The 14,913-nt window shown below is 44.5% G+C and overlaps 1 protein-coding gene across 5 annotated transcripts; it reads left to right on the top strand.

Moving 5' to 3' along the window:
* The first annotated feature begins 181 nt into the window (after positions 1-181).
* Positions 182-14,412, top strand: CUNH2orf76 (chromosome unknown C2orf76 homolog). 5 transcript variants are annotated; one of them, XM_006017892.2, is made up of 6 exons: positions 182-215; positions 2,184-2,336; positions 4,527-4,577; positions 10,374-10,411; positions 10,541-10,622; positions 14,200-14,412. In XM_006017892.2, exons 2-6 carry the CDS (start codon positions 2,204-2,206, stop codon positions 14,274-14,276), a joined length of 381 nt encoding a protein of 126 aa, XP_006017954.1. In that variant the 5' UTR covers positions 182-215; positions 2,184-2,203; the 3' UTR covers positions 14,277-14,412. The 5 variants fall into 5 exon arrangements, with proteins under 5 accessions (XP_006017954.1, XP_025052794.1, XP_025052793.1 ...); XM_025197009.1 differs by lacking the exon at positions 182-215 and adding an exon at positions 228-364; XM_025197008.1 differs by lacking the exon at positions 182-215 and adding an exon at positions 387-1,116.
* Positions 14,413-14,913: the final 501 nt, after the last annotated feature.

Below are 14,913 nucleotides of genomic sequence, written 5' to 3'. Positions count from 1 at the left end.
GCCTCTGCCAATCAAGGAGGGGGAAGGGGGTTCGGGAGGGGAAGGGAACGCCAGACGCCAGGCACAAAGAAGGCGGCACGGCGACCTCCGCGAGGGGGCGGGGCCAGAGGGGCCACGCAGCCAATCGCGGCATCGGGCGGGGTGAGAACGGCAGGGAGGGACGGGGCGCGGGAGGGGCAGGAAGGCACGTGACGCGGAAGTGCCCGAGGGCCGCGGTAAGAGCGGGGCGGGGTTGTACCTCACGGGGTCTGTGTCCGGGGGGTGTCTCCGGCTGAGGAGCGCGTTATAGCGCAGTATCGCTGCGACGTGACACCGCTATGTTCCTGCTGCAGCTCTGCGCACGGAACTAGAGCGACGTTCAGATGTGTGAACACACGTGTATTTCCTGCTGTGTTAACAAACCTCAGTAGCCCGCGCGCACGTGCGTGGGCCTCGAGCACAGCGTGTGGCAAGAGAAGCCATGGCTCTCTTCAAGCAGGGGTGTCCAGCCTAGGGCCCGAGGGGTTTGTAAAGCGGGGCAAGGGGAGGTGTGCCCCGCCACCAAAGTTGAGGGTGTGGGGAGGTGTGGAGGTGGCAGCATGGATCCCTGTGCTGTTTAACACCGCTGCCAACTCGATCCAGGCAAGTCGTTGACCGTCCTGTCTGGGAGGAAGGCTGGCCCGCTGCTAAGGACATCGCACGTGGGGGACCTCGACCTCCCTGACTGCAAAATGGCTGAAAAATGCCTACCCCACCGGGGTGTAACGAGGATAAATCCACTTCAAACTGTGAGGGACTGGGATGCCGTGGTGGGAGGAGCTGCATGAATCTATCAGAGGAAGTTAAGAGTCAAGAAAGCATTAAACACATTGAAACAGCAAATACATAAGACGAGAAACGTGTCCAGGAGCAGTCAAATGACACCAGCGGCCGTGAGAGAGGGCTGGGTAGCGAGACGGCTGGAGAGGAGGACTGAACTGGCTGCCACCGGACACGAGGGAAATCGCACGTAGTTCTCGGTGCGGGACAAGCTGCCCAGCACTGAAGCTGGGACTCGCTCTTTGCTGCAGCGGTTGTGAACGTTTGCGAACAGGAACTGGGGCAGCGGAGAAGCGCTCACCACTGAAAACAGATCTTGTCAGTGATAGGGAATTGCTTCTTTCTGTCTAGAGTAGGGATCCTCAACCTTTTTCGGCTGCAGGCTGGAGGGACCCAATTCAGGGCAGGGCAGAAATGGGTGTTGGTGCCCAGCCACTGCTGCAGCTGCTCCCCGCAGCAGCTTGGGGATGAGGTCCACAGCCGGTGCTTATCTCCACAGCAGCACGGGAAAGAAGTTGCAGCCAAAGCCCCGTGTCTGGGCTGGACCGAGTGGCGACATGGGCTGTAGGTTGCTGACCCCTGGTCTACAGAGAAAAGAAATCAACTCTGAACGTGCTGAACAAAATGACTGTGACTCTGTGTCAGGGGCAGAAAAGCACGCTTAAATCAAGAGCAAAGCACTGTTTCAAACTTTGCTCATACTTAGACTCCAGTGGGGCTACTCTGGATTTGCTCTCGAAATTAGACCCTTGATTGCTTCAGAAGTGATAAATTATCCCCCTCTGTGATCTTGTTGGATTTGATTTCTATGTGTAATGCCCTGTGGAGTAAAGGGGAGCTTTGGGTAGTAGTGCAGGCATTTTTTCTATGCAGTATAATGCAGTAAAAATTTAATGTTATTTGTGTTTTTAAATGCTAGCCTTTATCGAGTATCTAGACCCCGATCGGAGCAGACAGAGTCTTCAGGGACTTGAACTGAAAATAAAAAGTAAAGCATACATTGCAAGGATTAAGATATGTTTGTGCAATTTCTGTTATCTTAAAATAGGGCAGGATGCTGTGGCTGATTTGTGTACGAAGCTGTCTGCAAATTCGGTACAAGATCTATACATGGATCAGGTATAGGCATGGGCCACTTTTTCTACAGAGTCAAATTTTATCCATAGCATTCTGAGCAACTCTTTTTAAGTCAAGGGGCTTTGGCCCTGCCTGTATTGATAAAGATAGTGCAGAAATAGGGCTGAAGTGAAGGCACAATGCTATTTAAAAGCTTGTAAGAGTTTAAGCCTTTGGGAGTAGAATACTAACGCACCTGCATCACAGTTCCTCTACTTGTATTTGTACAAGGATGCAACTCAATGCTTTATCTCTTTAATGTCTTTTAGGTTTTTGGCAGTTAATTCACATGTCATCAGAAACTGCAACCATTACCGTTCGCCTTGTCCGTTCCTTTGAGCACCATAATTTCAGACCTGTGGTATATCATGGAGTTCACTTGGACCAAACCGTAAAGCAGTTTGTTGCATTCATAAGGAATGGTAAAGGACCTTCTTGCTTGTTCACTTGGATCTCATGTGTAGCTGCTGCTGCCAAAGAATGCAGGCAGGAGCACATTCATGGGAAAACTGTGGTTAATGAAGTTATCAGATGTGTATTCTCTGGGGGGCAGAGGTGTGGGGTGGTGTCAGGAAGGGCTGTCAGGGTCTGCATGGGCCCATGAACCTATATAGCATGTCTCACTATCTTCAGGGACTACCCTTGTGCACTGCCTTGGAAACCCCCCCCCATGCTCAGTCATAGCGAGGCCAGAAGCTGTGCCGCAGTTGGCTCCTTTCCCCAAGCTGCCTGAGCTACCTTGCAGAACAGCTACTCAGAGAGGGCGTTAAGAGGTTTATGGTATTTAAAAATCCCTGGGCACTCTTTGTACTTGACAAGGAGCAATACCACTAATTGGCAGAGAGGAAGCTAGCCTCACAAATAGATGGGAGAGAAGAGTTTTGAAGAGTTTTATTTTACAGTATAAGGTTTTACTACATCTAATATTTCTTCTAAAGTGCATTTTCCTCTCTATTGAGTGTTGTAATCCATGTAGACCTTGAATTTTAAAGAATGGTTGAACATAACATTGAGTATGACAGCATTTAATTAATTCAGACTGAGCTTCATGCCAGCTTACTGGTTAGAATATCAAACTGATCTTGCATATGCTCAGATGGAGGAATCCATAGCGTGCAGTACGAAAGTTCAAGAATGCAGAATGGGAAATGAGTGTAAAAAAAGCTCTGACCCAGGACAGCCCATCATATTCGTACCACCGCGGTGACATTCCAAGACCTGGGCACCAAAGCTGAAATATTTGTACTGTGTTCTTTGGGGGTTTTTTTGTGCTCTTGGAGAGCAGTAGGGGGTGACTAGATTTGAGGAAGTTTGTTGAAATCTACAGTTTTCTACACGTCACGTGCAACAGCCAGTACTAAAAACAGACCATATGCATAAATAGCCGATACTAAGCAATTTGATCCTGCAATATGTATTATTGCAATTCAGGGTCATCAGGACATAGTTTATGGTTTGTGTAGAGCTTTTGAAACATCCTGCAGGCAGATACTGTATTGCCTAATGCAAAAGGTATGTTTTAATCAAGTGGGGAACAATCTTTTGGATTCTGCAGCCTCCTTAAGTGCCACTCTGATCCCCTTTCCCGGCCTGATCTGCTGCTCTGCTTCCTGCCCTATCTGCCACTGGTGCTTGTCCCCTCACTGATCTGCACTTGCCCCACTTTGGCCATGGGCTGTGGCTATGCGGGGGTGCCAGGCTCAGCAGAGGACAGTAGTGACAGTGGGTTTCCTCTTTCTGCCCTACACACAGGCTTCCCATGTCACTTATGGCATGTTTGCCACAGGTTGGCCACTCCTGCTTTAATCCAGTGGTGTTCAAACTTTTGGTTCTGTGGCCAGATGAGGGACATGGGGCCCATGGTCTGGTTCAGACCCTGTCTGCCAAAATTGTTCCCAGGGCCCTGTACTGTCTCTTCCTGCAGAGTTCGGGCTCCAGGGGTCCCACACTGGCCCCATCTGGTCCCATGTGCTGATCACACACCCATGGGGAGCCATGCAGGTCAGCTCAAGCCTGCAGGACAAGGGTTGAGCACAGCTGTTTTAATCTGTATTGTAGTGTGCTTTGAATGATGATTTTGAAATTAATTTTAAAAAACTCCCCTACACAAGGCTTCATCCTACAAGGTGCTGAAACTCCAGGAATTTCTGATCACCCCAGCCTTCCTTTTAAACTTGTAAGAGTTGAAAGGTGGAGTTGCTCTGCACCACACAGACCAGAGCCCATAAACAGGGCTTCCTTTTGTGAGTTGCTTAATGTGTCTGTTTTTACAGAAACAATTCATGTAGGATGTCAGTTGTTTAGGTGCAAATGCACATGCATTTGTATGCTAGAGGATACAGGAGACTCCTGACAGAGCTCTGGAGGAAAAGACCCTTCATACTTCAGGGACTACAGTTATTTGTGGGGTTGGTCTTGTTGAGATTAGTGCAGCTCCCTTTACCAGCTGCACTGGGGGTTTTCAGGATTTGGGCCCAATGATACATATCAGCTTTTGATGCTAAATCAAGACTCCTGTTTTGATAATCTTTTGTAAAGAACAAGTTCAGTATCCCATCCTTTCTGAAGTAGTCACTGAGTTGTTTTTCACTTAGTCTTTTTACTTTTAATAGATGTGTCTTCAAGAGCAGGACTTCCACCTCCTTTCAGAAATTACAAATATGGTATGTTTTTGGATTGTTTTATTCTTTAGAAAATGCGTGTTGAGTTTGCAGTTTAATGCGTTTACAGTTATTGCCAGCTAAACATATAGTAATTTAGGACTAGCTTTCTGGAATATGCGTAGATATGTACCTGTGTGTCTGATTGCAGCTGTGCCCAATCAGCCGTTACCTTTACATTGTATGTCTGTGCATAGCGTAGCCATTATTATGAATTTCTGTATTCACTTCAGAATTAGGCATCACATTACACATTCTGCTGCTAATTGGCAAAGGCATATTTTGAGTATTAATTTTTTATCACTTTTATAAGTGCCTTTTAACTCTGTTCCCATTCTACAGAGCCGCTTGTGACCTGCCATGCTTTGAAACCACATTCCTCTGCGTGCTTATGCATTTCAATATCTAGCTACTAATTGTGAGGTCGTGAGGGATGGCTAAGCAGGAGCTGAAGGCATCGAATGTAAAATGCTTAGATTTATGTACTTAGAGAATTTACATAATAAATATTAAATAGGAGGAGGAGGAGAACATGGCTAAAGGTGAATAGGAAAGCTCTTCAATACAAATTGACAGAATGAAATAGGTTGAGGTAATATTTAACTCTGAATCGATGCTCTAACGTAAAACTTCTTAGCTGCAGGTTTTCTTTCTATAAAGCCTGGTGTAAGCAGGTATAGATTGTCTTACTCTGAATAGAATCTGTTTTCTGCAAGTCTGTACTTACCCTCTTCCAGGGATCTGGCTTTGATGGTAAGTCTGAAGACAGTAATACATATCCCTGGGCACAGACCTCTTACAACCTGGCTGTTCTAAGTGGTTCCTCCTGGAGGTCTTTCTACCGTGACCTCCCACTTCCCTGTGTCCAGGTTGGAGATGACAGGCCACGCTCGTCACAGTGAGTCCGCAAGAACTGGTCAGCATCTCCCCAAGTGAGGCACAAATTTAGTTCTTGGTACCGATGAAGAAACCTGTTGAAGAAACTGAGAAGGCCTAGGGAGCTGATTCTCCACTTACACAGAGCAGGGAGGGGGAAGGTACAGAATGGAAGTATGAGAGAGACAATTTGGGAATTAGAGTGTAGACTGCTGTGTTTGTGCCTTTATCTTCTGTTATATATCTATATCTAGACATGCGCAGACATACAATCTCTCTCCCTCCCTGTCCCCCCCCGACACACACAGACCTTAATTTTGACATTGTATTTAAGGATTTAAAATTCTAGTGATGTAATGACATCTCTGAGGTGCCATCCTTTACCTCTATTTCCTCCTTTTATTGGTAAACAAAGGAGATGTGACCTATAACTTGGTTGCTTATGCTGTGTAGGTGGCATGTCCCTGGTGTTAGCCTTGCCTCGCATTTGCTCATGGTACTTGCCATCAGAGCATCAGGTTAGATTTGCTGTGGGCCTGGCCATGTGCTTTTGGACAGCTGTTACTTGTGGATCTGAACAGTCATGGCAGCGGCACTGCATGTGGGTGCAGAGAGGTACAGCAGTTGGAATCCTGTGTTACTAGCTCAGCCGTGGCCTCTTCTAAGTACAGAAGTGCCAGCTATGCTGAGCTTTCTTGTAAAGAATTACAGTTGAGATCCTGATCCTGACTGAGAACCTTTCTTCTTAGGTCTGCCCTGGTACCTCTGCTTCTTTACAGGTTCTTGCCATTGTTCAGGTCCATCATCTGCACATCCTCTGTGGTTTTGCCCTTAGCCTAGCTACAAGAAGGAAATGTACAGGTCTTGCTGCTTCTCTCTGCATACCATTGTTGTCCACACAGGGCATACAGTGTGAATTAAAAACAAGCAGGAATCTTATCAGGGGATAAGGCACAATGCCTTATCATAAGGAACATAAACATAAAACATACAACATGAAAAAAATAAAGAACAGTAAGGTTATCTGCTTTACTCATTCCCATACATACTCATTCATTCATAGAAAAGAAACAAGCACACACACAGATAGTTAGACAGTCCTGCAAAGGTTAAGGTGTTACCAAGTTCTGAAGATGCTCGGGTCAGTCTGGTGGCTGGCCAGACTGACCACGAGGAATGGAGTCAGGTCTTGTTGGACGTGCCCAAAACCCCTTGCATGTGGACAGACCCAAAGCCTTTTCTTTGTGTTCATTCTTTATAGTGATAGCTGTCCATACAAGCCTGTGGATTCTGCAGAGTCAGATGCAAAGGTCATCCTCCTTGTTCTGTTGGCAGGCTGGGATTGGTAGGACGTGATCTTCTGGCCTTGTGGTCTGCAATCTTCAGGAAGGGTCATTGCTTGTAGTCTTCAGCTGTCAGGGTGAAGGCATGATTTAGTATTTGGTAATCCTTAACTGCTGACTTGAGGTCGCCGCAACCTTTAACTTAAAACACAGAAGGCTATTTTCACCTGCTGGAGGACTGTCTTCCTTCACATTGTCACATACGTACATCGTTCATTCTTTCATTACCTCTTTTCAAACATGCCAGGCATACTACAGACCTTACATAAACATTTTTCTTATACCAAATTTAAGTTCCAAAATCATGAGACCAATAAGTCAAATATATTTATGCTAAGCAATAGGAAATTTAAAATAGATGGTTAATTCCAGAACAATAATGACTGATTAAAATATTATGGAAAGTAAATCATAACAAGATTAACTTTATCTTAATGGCTAAGTAATTCATTATAAAAAATAGCAATATAAGCAATTTTAGCTACTTCAATACAACACCATCACAAGTGGCGATTCCTTTTTCTGCCTCACCTCACATGGCCAGGACTCTCATCCAGGTCCTGGTTCTCTGTTAGCTTGATTACTTCAGCTTTCTCTTTTCTAAACTTTACTGTTGTAGCCTCATTTCCTGATGTTCATTAAAAATGTGGCCATCAGACTCATCATCTTGACTGTTATCTACGATTAACCTGTCTTCTTCCATGTCCTTCTGTTGACACACTCCCTTGGTTTCGCCATACTGTATATGCTTTCCCCCACTTTCAGAACCCTGTAGTTCCTGCCTGCGAGTCCATCTTACCGTGTTATTGACTTTGATTGTGCTCCACAAATTATGCCAAGTTGGCAGCCCACTTGCTTCTCTCACAAGCACTTTTGCACTTCTCCCACATATATGGGGCAGTGTGGGAGAAGCTCCACAAAGTGACAACCTAAGTTATCTCTGCCATGATGCCTGCAGAAAACAGCTGTCTGATAATGGCCAAGCAGGTTGTGAGTAGTGACTGTTGTTTCCGATTGGTTTACTGTAAATTGTGCACAGCCAGTTTGCACTGAAGGTCCCCACTCCTTTCTGTTTGTCTTGTGCATATCTTGTGTGTAGTCCTGTTGACTGTAAGCTGTTCAGGGCAGAGATTGTCATTTGTTACACATTTGTATTGTATTAAACATGGCAGAGACCCATCCTCATGGCGTCTTCTAGGCTCTACCCAACGCAAATGGCAGTTAGAGGCTTCATTTGAGTTGATTCCTACTTCGTCTTTTATGACAGTGTTTTCATTTCTGCTCTTGGAGAGGTCTGTTGGTAGAAGACACAAAGTAAGACTTATGAATGTGATCACATGAGACTAGGCAGGACATGGGCAGATCTAGGTTTTCCCAAAGGAGGTGTGGTGCACCAACCCCTAGACCCTGGGAGATGGGGGCCAGATCTGGCTGTAGCCCCTGGGCTGACAGGGGAACTGGGCAGAGAGTGGGTGTCTGAAGGGTGAGGGGAACCAAGCTGCTGCCACCACTGTCCCCAGCTGACCTGGGGTTTGCGGGGGAGCCTCACCTTGCACCCTGCTCCAGCTGCAGGGAGCAGCTGTGCATTGAGTGATGCTAGTGTGCAGGTTCCTCCTCCTGGCTCCTGTTCCTGGCCCTCTAGTTCGGCCACACCCCCAGGTGTCCCTGCTTGCTGGGAGGAGGAACCTGTGTGTACTGCTATTGCTATCTCTGTGACTACAGCAGGTCAGGAATGGCCCTGGGGCACCCCACGTGCCTGTGTCAGCCAGCAGTAGTGGGGAAGGTTCCTCCTGCTTCCAGTCAGTGGGGGCCATAGGGGTGGGGATATCAGGGAGCAGATGCAGAAGGAGGAAACCCACTACCATTGCTGCCCCCTGATGAGCCTGGCACCCCAGAGTTGCAGCTCTGGGGCTTCCCCGTGTCCAGGTCAGCTGGTGACTGCAGTGGCAGTAGCAGAAAGGGGGTGTACCTGCACTGCTGCACATCTTTCCTCCTCCCTTCCCCTCTCCGCATCCATCCCTGGGCAAGGGTAAAATGGGTAGCCAGCCAGAGGAAATGAGGCTTTTACCAGGATGTAGAAGAGAGACCCAGATTTTATCTGCCCAGGAGAGCTGAGGAGAAGCTCTTCATTAGGGCAGATGGTGAAATGCTGTGATGCTTGCTGCTGGTGGTGATGTCGTGAATGAGTACAATTAAGCAAGTAGATTGGAGACTTAAAGGGTGGGGAAAAAAAAGGTCAGATGGTGAAGTTGTGCTAGGACTTGAAAACCAGTAAGCAGATGTTGGATTGCACGCCTTGGCATACAGAGCTGGCTGAGGTCAGTGAGGATCCCTAGTAATTGTCGCGTTTGCATCCCAGAGATGAAGGCCCGGTACATTTGCAGTGTGATTGTTTGCAGTAGCTCTGTGTAATATAATGAGATTCCTGTAAGTGCTGCCTGATGCACATCTTGCTTCTGAAAGAGAGAATTCGGTAATATGGCAACTGGGCTTGCATGCTAAATCTGCCCCTTTAGTGACCTTTGTGGTGGGAGAACAGTTGCTTCAACTTTCCTTAATACCATAAATAGAATGCATGAAACTGGCTGAAGTGTGCATGTGTTAAAAGTGTGGTGACAAACCTTGAAATCAGAATCCGATCTTTTATGTACTGGAGAACAGACCCTTCAATCACACCAGTCCATATTTTTAGCTCTTTTGAATCCTTTTCTTTGTAGGCTTTTTAAACGTATAATTTTCTGCTAAAACAATGCACACGAAATGAATAGGGAATGAGCTGGCAAACAGCATTGGGTTTTCGTTCTTTTTCTGAAGAAAGACCCGTGTCCTAAATTTGATTTTCTTCAAAACATAGATTCTTTGGAATCCTGGCTTTGAAGCTTCTTTCTCAGCCCTGCTCCCTGTGTGGGTGTTTGCTCATATATGCCTACTTTTGGTGACAAAACTCTTTCCTATTTTTTCCCCACGGTTGCTAGCACAGCAGAGCTGACAAAGCTACAGGAGAGCGAGTTGTATTTCTTTCCTTGTGCAGCCCCACTCATTACATTTCTACTAGCTTCTGTGCATCTTACCGGAGAAAAGTTGGGTAGGTATTCCTGGGGTCATGGAATGAAGACAGTGGGATATTGGTGGCCTGGCATAATTCCGTGTTAAACCACTCCATTTTGTAATACGAAAAGCAAAATGGAGAATGCTGTGTCCTCATTGTGCAGTGTTTGGTTACTATGCATGTGCCTGTGGTTCAGCTTCCTGCTTGCAAAGGTGCTGAGGGCTTGCATCCCATAAGAGCCAGATCCCAAGAGTGCGGCCCTCCACTGCAAAGTGCACCTTGCCAAGTGGCCTGGAGAACTTGTGGCGTACCCCAATGCAAGGTTGTAATTGCAGGGCTCACAGTAGGAGGAGTGGTCCTTGCTTTTTCCCTTTCTTTTGAAGTGAGAACATTGAGGTTGCTTTCAGCTCTATTTTTCTGTGATTTTAATGAAGTTCTTAAAAGATAACAAAGGTAGAACCTGCAGTGCAGTTTTTATGGCCTAGCTTGCCAGGCGAACCACATCATGGAGAACATTCTGTTTTCTTTCAGATACAATGAAGATTATTCACCAAGCACATAGATCTAAGGTATGTAGCCTCTCTCTTTCGCTGTTTTGCGTGTGTCGATGCAGGAAGCTTTCTGTGCTGTTTGACAACACCATGACAAGGCTGATCAAACTCACATTTATCTTTATATCCACATTTACTTATTTCTAGACCAATGAACTTGTAGTGAGTTTGGAAGATGATGACAAACTCATTTTGAGAGATGACAGCACTTTGAAAGCAGCTGGAGTAGGTAGGTAGTAGCAGGCATCTGTCTGTCTCGCGAGACAATAGAATTATGCCGAGTGAGACATCAGCTCACTGAACATAATCCTCACTTGAAAATAAAGTGAAGCTGGAGTGACTTTCCAAGGAAAAAACCTGGGCAGCGTATATGGAGACAGTGAGCTGCCCACACACCAGTGTCCCTCTCTTAGCCTTACTGGTTTAATCCAAAGGAATGGCAGGTATCCGTACGTTTGGAACCAGCTTGGGTGCAGGAGGTGGCAGAGCCACACTGACTAGAGGTTATTCTAGCACGCTTATATTGACTGAAGGCGCTGTTCATTGTGCTTGTCATCATACTGATAACCGAGTGATTATGTTTGGATAGCCTGCTGAAAAGTAAATGCTATTCCTCATGCTCTTTACACTACCTGATAATTATTCAGGGAAGACGGGGGGGATAATGTACATTCAAATCATTGGGCTGAGGGCAGCAGGTAGCTGCACTCCAAATGTTCAGAATGCAAATTGTGATTTTTAGAAGGTATGCTCAGAATTCTGCTGAGAGTAATTTTAAATGATTGACAGATAGGTTATTAGTACCATGTCTGCTTAGTCTTATCAGTAACATTTAAACTGATGTTTTGGTTAGAAATTTAAGTAGTGGAACTAGTGTGGAATAATGAAGTGAGATTAGATTTGTTTAATGTGCAACACAGTGTGCCTGATAATCAGGGAAATGACTAAGGGTAGCACAAACAGTATCATTTAGAAAATGTGCCAAACATGGCATAGAGTTGAAAACTGACCTGATCCCTTGTACTGTGACACGAGAATGCACATGGGGCACGTCCTGTGATGATAATATGAGGAAACGCCTGCCTGTGACAGACCCGACGGTCACTGGATGTCGCTTCGGTTCCACACAAATGGAGCTGAGCCATTATGTGACAGCAGAGTGGTGAAGAGGCCCAGTTGGTATATTGGACTTGGGGCGCTTACAGGGATGTACCTAAATCTAAGACAACACAGTCTTACTCTGGGGGTGAAACGACACAGGTTGTTACAACTGTGAGAACCCGTTGGACGCACACCTTGCTGGGGCTGTTTGACCCCAGCCGTCTTTCCTGCCCAGAACAAGGGGGCTGGACCCGATGATCTCACGAGGTCCCTTCCAGCCTGAAACTGAAAAACCCATTCAGCATTAGGCCATTTATCCTGTCACCTGACCAGCGAAGGATTTCTCCTTGGAAAGTATTCTTTAGCTTTTTGTCTGGCCTACTCTAAAATGCTTTGAGCAGTGGAGTTTCCTCCACTCCCTGTGATAACTAACATAATTTTTTTTGCAGTAGTAAAAATTTAAATGGTATCTTAGAAAACCCTCTCTTAATTTGTTTCTGTGACTCCTGGCTGCCTCTCATTAAGCCACCTTCAATGATCCCCCTTTCTCTCTCGGTGTTGACACTTCTCCAGTGCATGTAGTTATCTCCAGCTGAAGAAGTATCTCTTACTATAAGTTTTCACTGTGCTGAGCAGAATTGGGCCCTCTGAAAGGCCTCTGGGCATTACTGTAATATTAATAATAGTCATTCTTAGCCTTCCCTCCTGAATTAGTCCTTTTAACTCAAAAGAAAAGCTGTCCTTTGGGAAGGCGGATTTTGGCGTTTTGAAGACTTCAGAGTCTTGTGAATTTTAATTTATTATATGACTTATTTAGCGATGAGTCTTATCCTGTCTAAGACCTAAGGGACTATGTAGGCTAATGGTCTAAGTAAGGGGCAAAGGGGACAGGGGCAGATATCTCTTAAAAGCTTACTGTGCCCAAGACTTCCCTCTTGCAAAAGACATTGCTGACTTATTTGTACATACCCGCCTTTGAACCTGGGTTCATAGAACTAGCAGTTACAATAATTCTGTGTTATAGAAACACCAGAGTAAGTTGTTTTAAAAAAAACTCGGGATCCACCAACAAGTTTGAATATTTCTACGAAGGGGAGGAAGGAATGGTTTAACCATGGGAGAAAAGCAATTAAAACAGTGTTTCTATAACTATTCAGGCTAATTGTATACCAGCCACAAATGCTGACCATGTGTCAGTGCCTGTCTGTTGTACGTGAAAAATGAAGTTCTTGCTTTGTACGATGGAAGACAGACCACCTGGTACGTGTCGAGTGTGAGGTTTTAGAAGAACCATTCTTGAATCCTGCTGCATTACGGTTAACCTTTGTGTGAAAAGCCCTCTCCCTCTGCAAGTGGGTGACTTAGAGTAGCTAAGCATTTTGTTAAGCTCTTTGTAGTTCCTGCTTTTAGCCATTAAGGGTAAATTTGAATTTCTGGTCTATAGCAGAAATGCAACAAAGTTGTAAACCACGCAAGTGAAAGCCAGCATCTTGTGGCTTTAGTCCTGGAACTGAACCTGTTCCCATTGTAATTGGGCAAGTCATAAGCCTCCCATATTCAATTAGGGCAACATTTGCTGCAAAAAATCCCACTGACATTTCCCTTTAAAAAGCCACGGGTCTGATTCTGCTGAGCACTCTCCTAGATCTTAATGAGGTGGCTTCTAGCCCTTGGCAGGGTTGGGCTGGGAAGATGTAAAAAAAAATAGGGACATTAAGCCAAGTATCCTTAGGAAATCCTCTGTGGTGGCGATTATTATTACAGCTATTTGCTAGGAAGCAAAGTTAATGCGTGCCTGTTTTTAGAGTGGGGCGTATGATAATAAAGTGTTCAGTATTCATTGCAAAAAGCCTTGTCTGTTTCCCAGTCAAGCTTCTAAAACCCCTCCTGCTCTTTTTCATGACAGGCAGACTTCATTAACTTCAGGTTTAATTTAAAAAATGAATGTGGAACTTATTGGCTCAGCACCTTAAAGAATTCCATGTTTAATAATTGTGAAAGCTTTCCATCAGATTTGTCTCCGCTCTGAATTAGTAATGTTGCTGACTTATTGTTTTAGAAGAGGAAGTCCTTGACCTACTGGGTTGAAAGAATTGTGACTGCTCTGAACCTTTGTGGGTCCTTTAGCTCTGCCGTATCCCCTGTGAATAATTAGAGGTATTTGAAGGTATTGCTGGAGAAGCCAATTTGTGTCTTTCACTTTGCATATTGTTGAAGCCTCATGAATTAATCATCAGCAGGGCAAAAAATTAACTTCTTCAGACACATATTTTGATGGGTCATGAGGGAGAATGTAAAGTGATCTGTAAAATATTCTACTGATCCTCTAAGTATTAAATTATTATACCTACAGGCTAATTTCAGAAAAAAAGAAATAGTTTTTTTCTTTCCTAACTGAATACTGGGCAAGCATTTTCTAGCATTTTAAAGAGTAAAAATGCAATCTCTTAGTTTGCTAAACGTATGCAAATGGTTTTTGGCTAAATAAGTCATGCAGATATTTACAGCTCCCTACAAAATTTATCTTTATTCTTAACCAAGCTAAGTCACATCCTCGACACTGGAGTCTTATGGAAAAAATAACAGAGGGGTTATTGCTTTAAACCAAAAAGGCACCAAATGCCCTTTCAAGCCCTAATTACAGTAGGGCTTTTGGTGGTTAATTTATTGGGCAAATTTAATATTTTTTTTTTTATTCCTTTCAGCAAATGAAACCGAATTAGCATTCTTCTGTGAGGAAGATTACAGAAACTACAAAGCTAATCCTGTTTTGGCTTGGTGAAGATCCCAAGGAACCTGTTTTTTTTTTAATTTTGTTTTCTTGTACCTGTTGTAAACTCTTTATTTTGTTGTAATAAGTTTGGGAGTTTTTTTTGTTTGTTTTTTTTTTAATGTTCAATAAATTTTAGAGGATTGTTCCACAGGTGTTGCAATTCCCTTATTATAGACATTCATTTCTTTCAGGATGCTGCAATTGAGAGGGGGAAAAAATATATTGACACAAATGCGCTTTCCTTTTCTTATGGTTCCTTTTTTCTCTTTTAACATTTCAGAATGTCGGGAGTGTAAATGATCTCTGACCTGTGACATGCACAGTCTGTGTGCGATCCTACAACAATGGATTTTGCATGAGGGATGTTAGATATGTATGGAAATTGTACAAGGCAGATCTAAATCCCATCAGAGTGTTATCCTTTCTTATGAAAATGGAAACTTTTTATGACCAAATCACTGGATACTTAAAAGGGCTTAGCTAGAGAATCTCTACCTTACAAGTAATGGCTTTATTCTACTCATTTTCTGTTCAGTCGGCTTTGTTTGAGTGGTGCAGACTGATTAGAGTTTTGTATTCTTCAGTGGTGAATGCTTCCCTTTATATTCTGTATCCCGACCCCTTTTAGTGTGATGAAACAGGCAAA

Source organism: Alligator sinensis, unplaced genomic scaffold, assembly GCF_000455745.1.
Source record: "Alligator sinensis unplaced genomic scaffold, ASM45574v1 scaffold4_1, whole genome shotgun sequence".
Classification (NCBI taxonomy): domain Eukaryota; kingdom Metazoa; phylum Chordata; order Crocodylia; family Alligatoridae; genus Alligator; species Alligator sinensis.
This window is presented reverse-complemented; position numbering and strand designations above follow the sequence as displayed.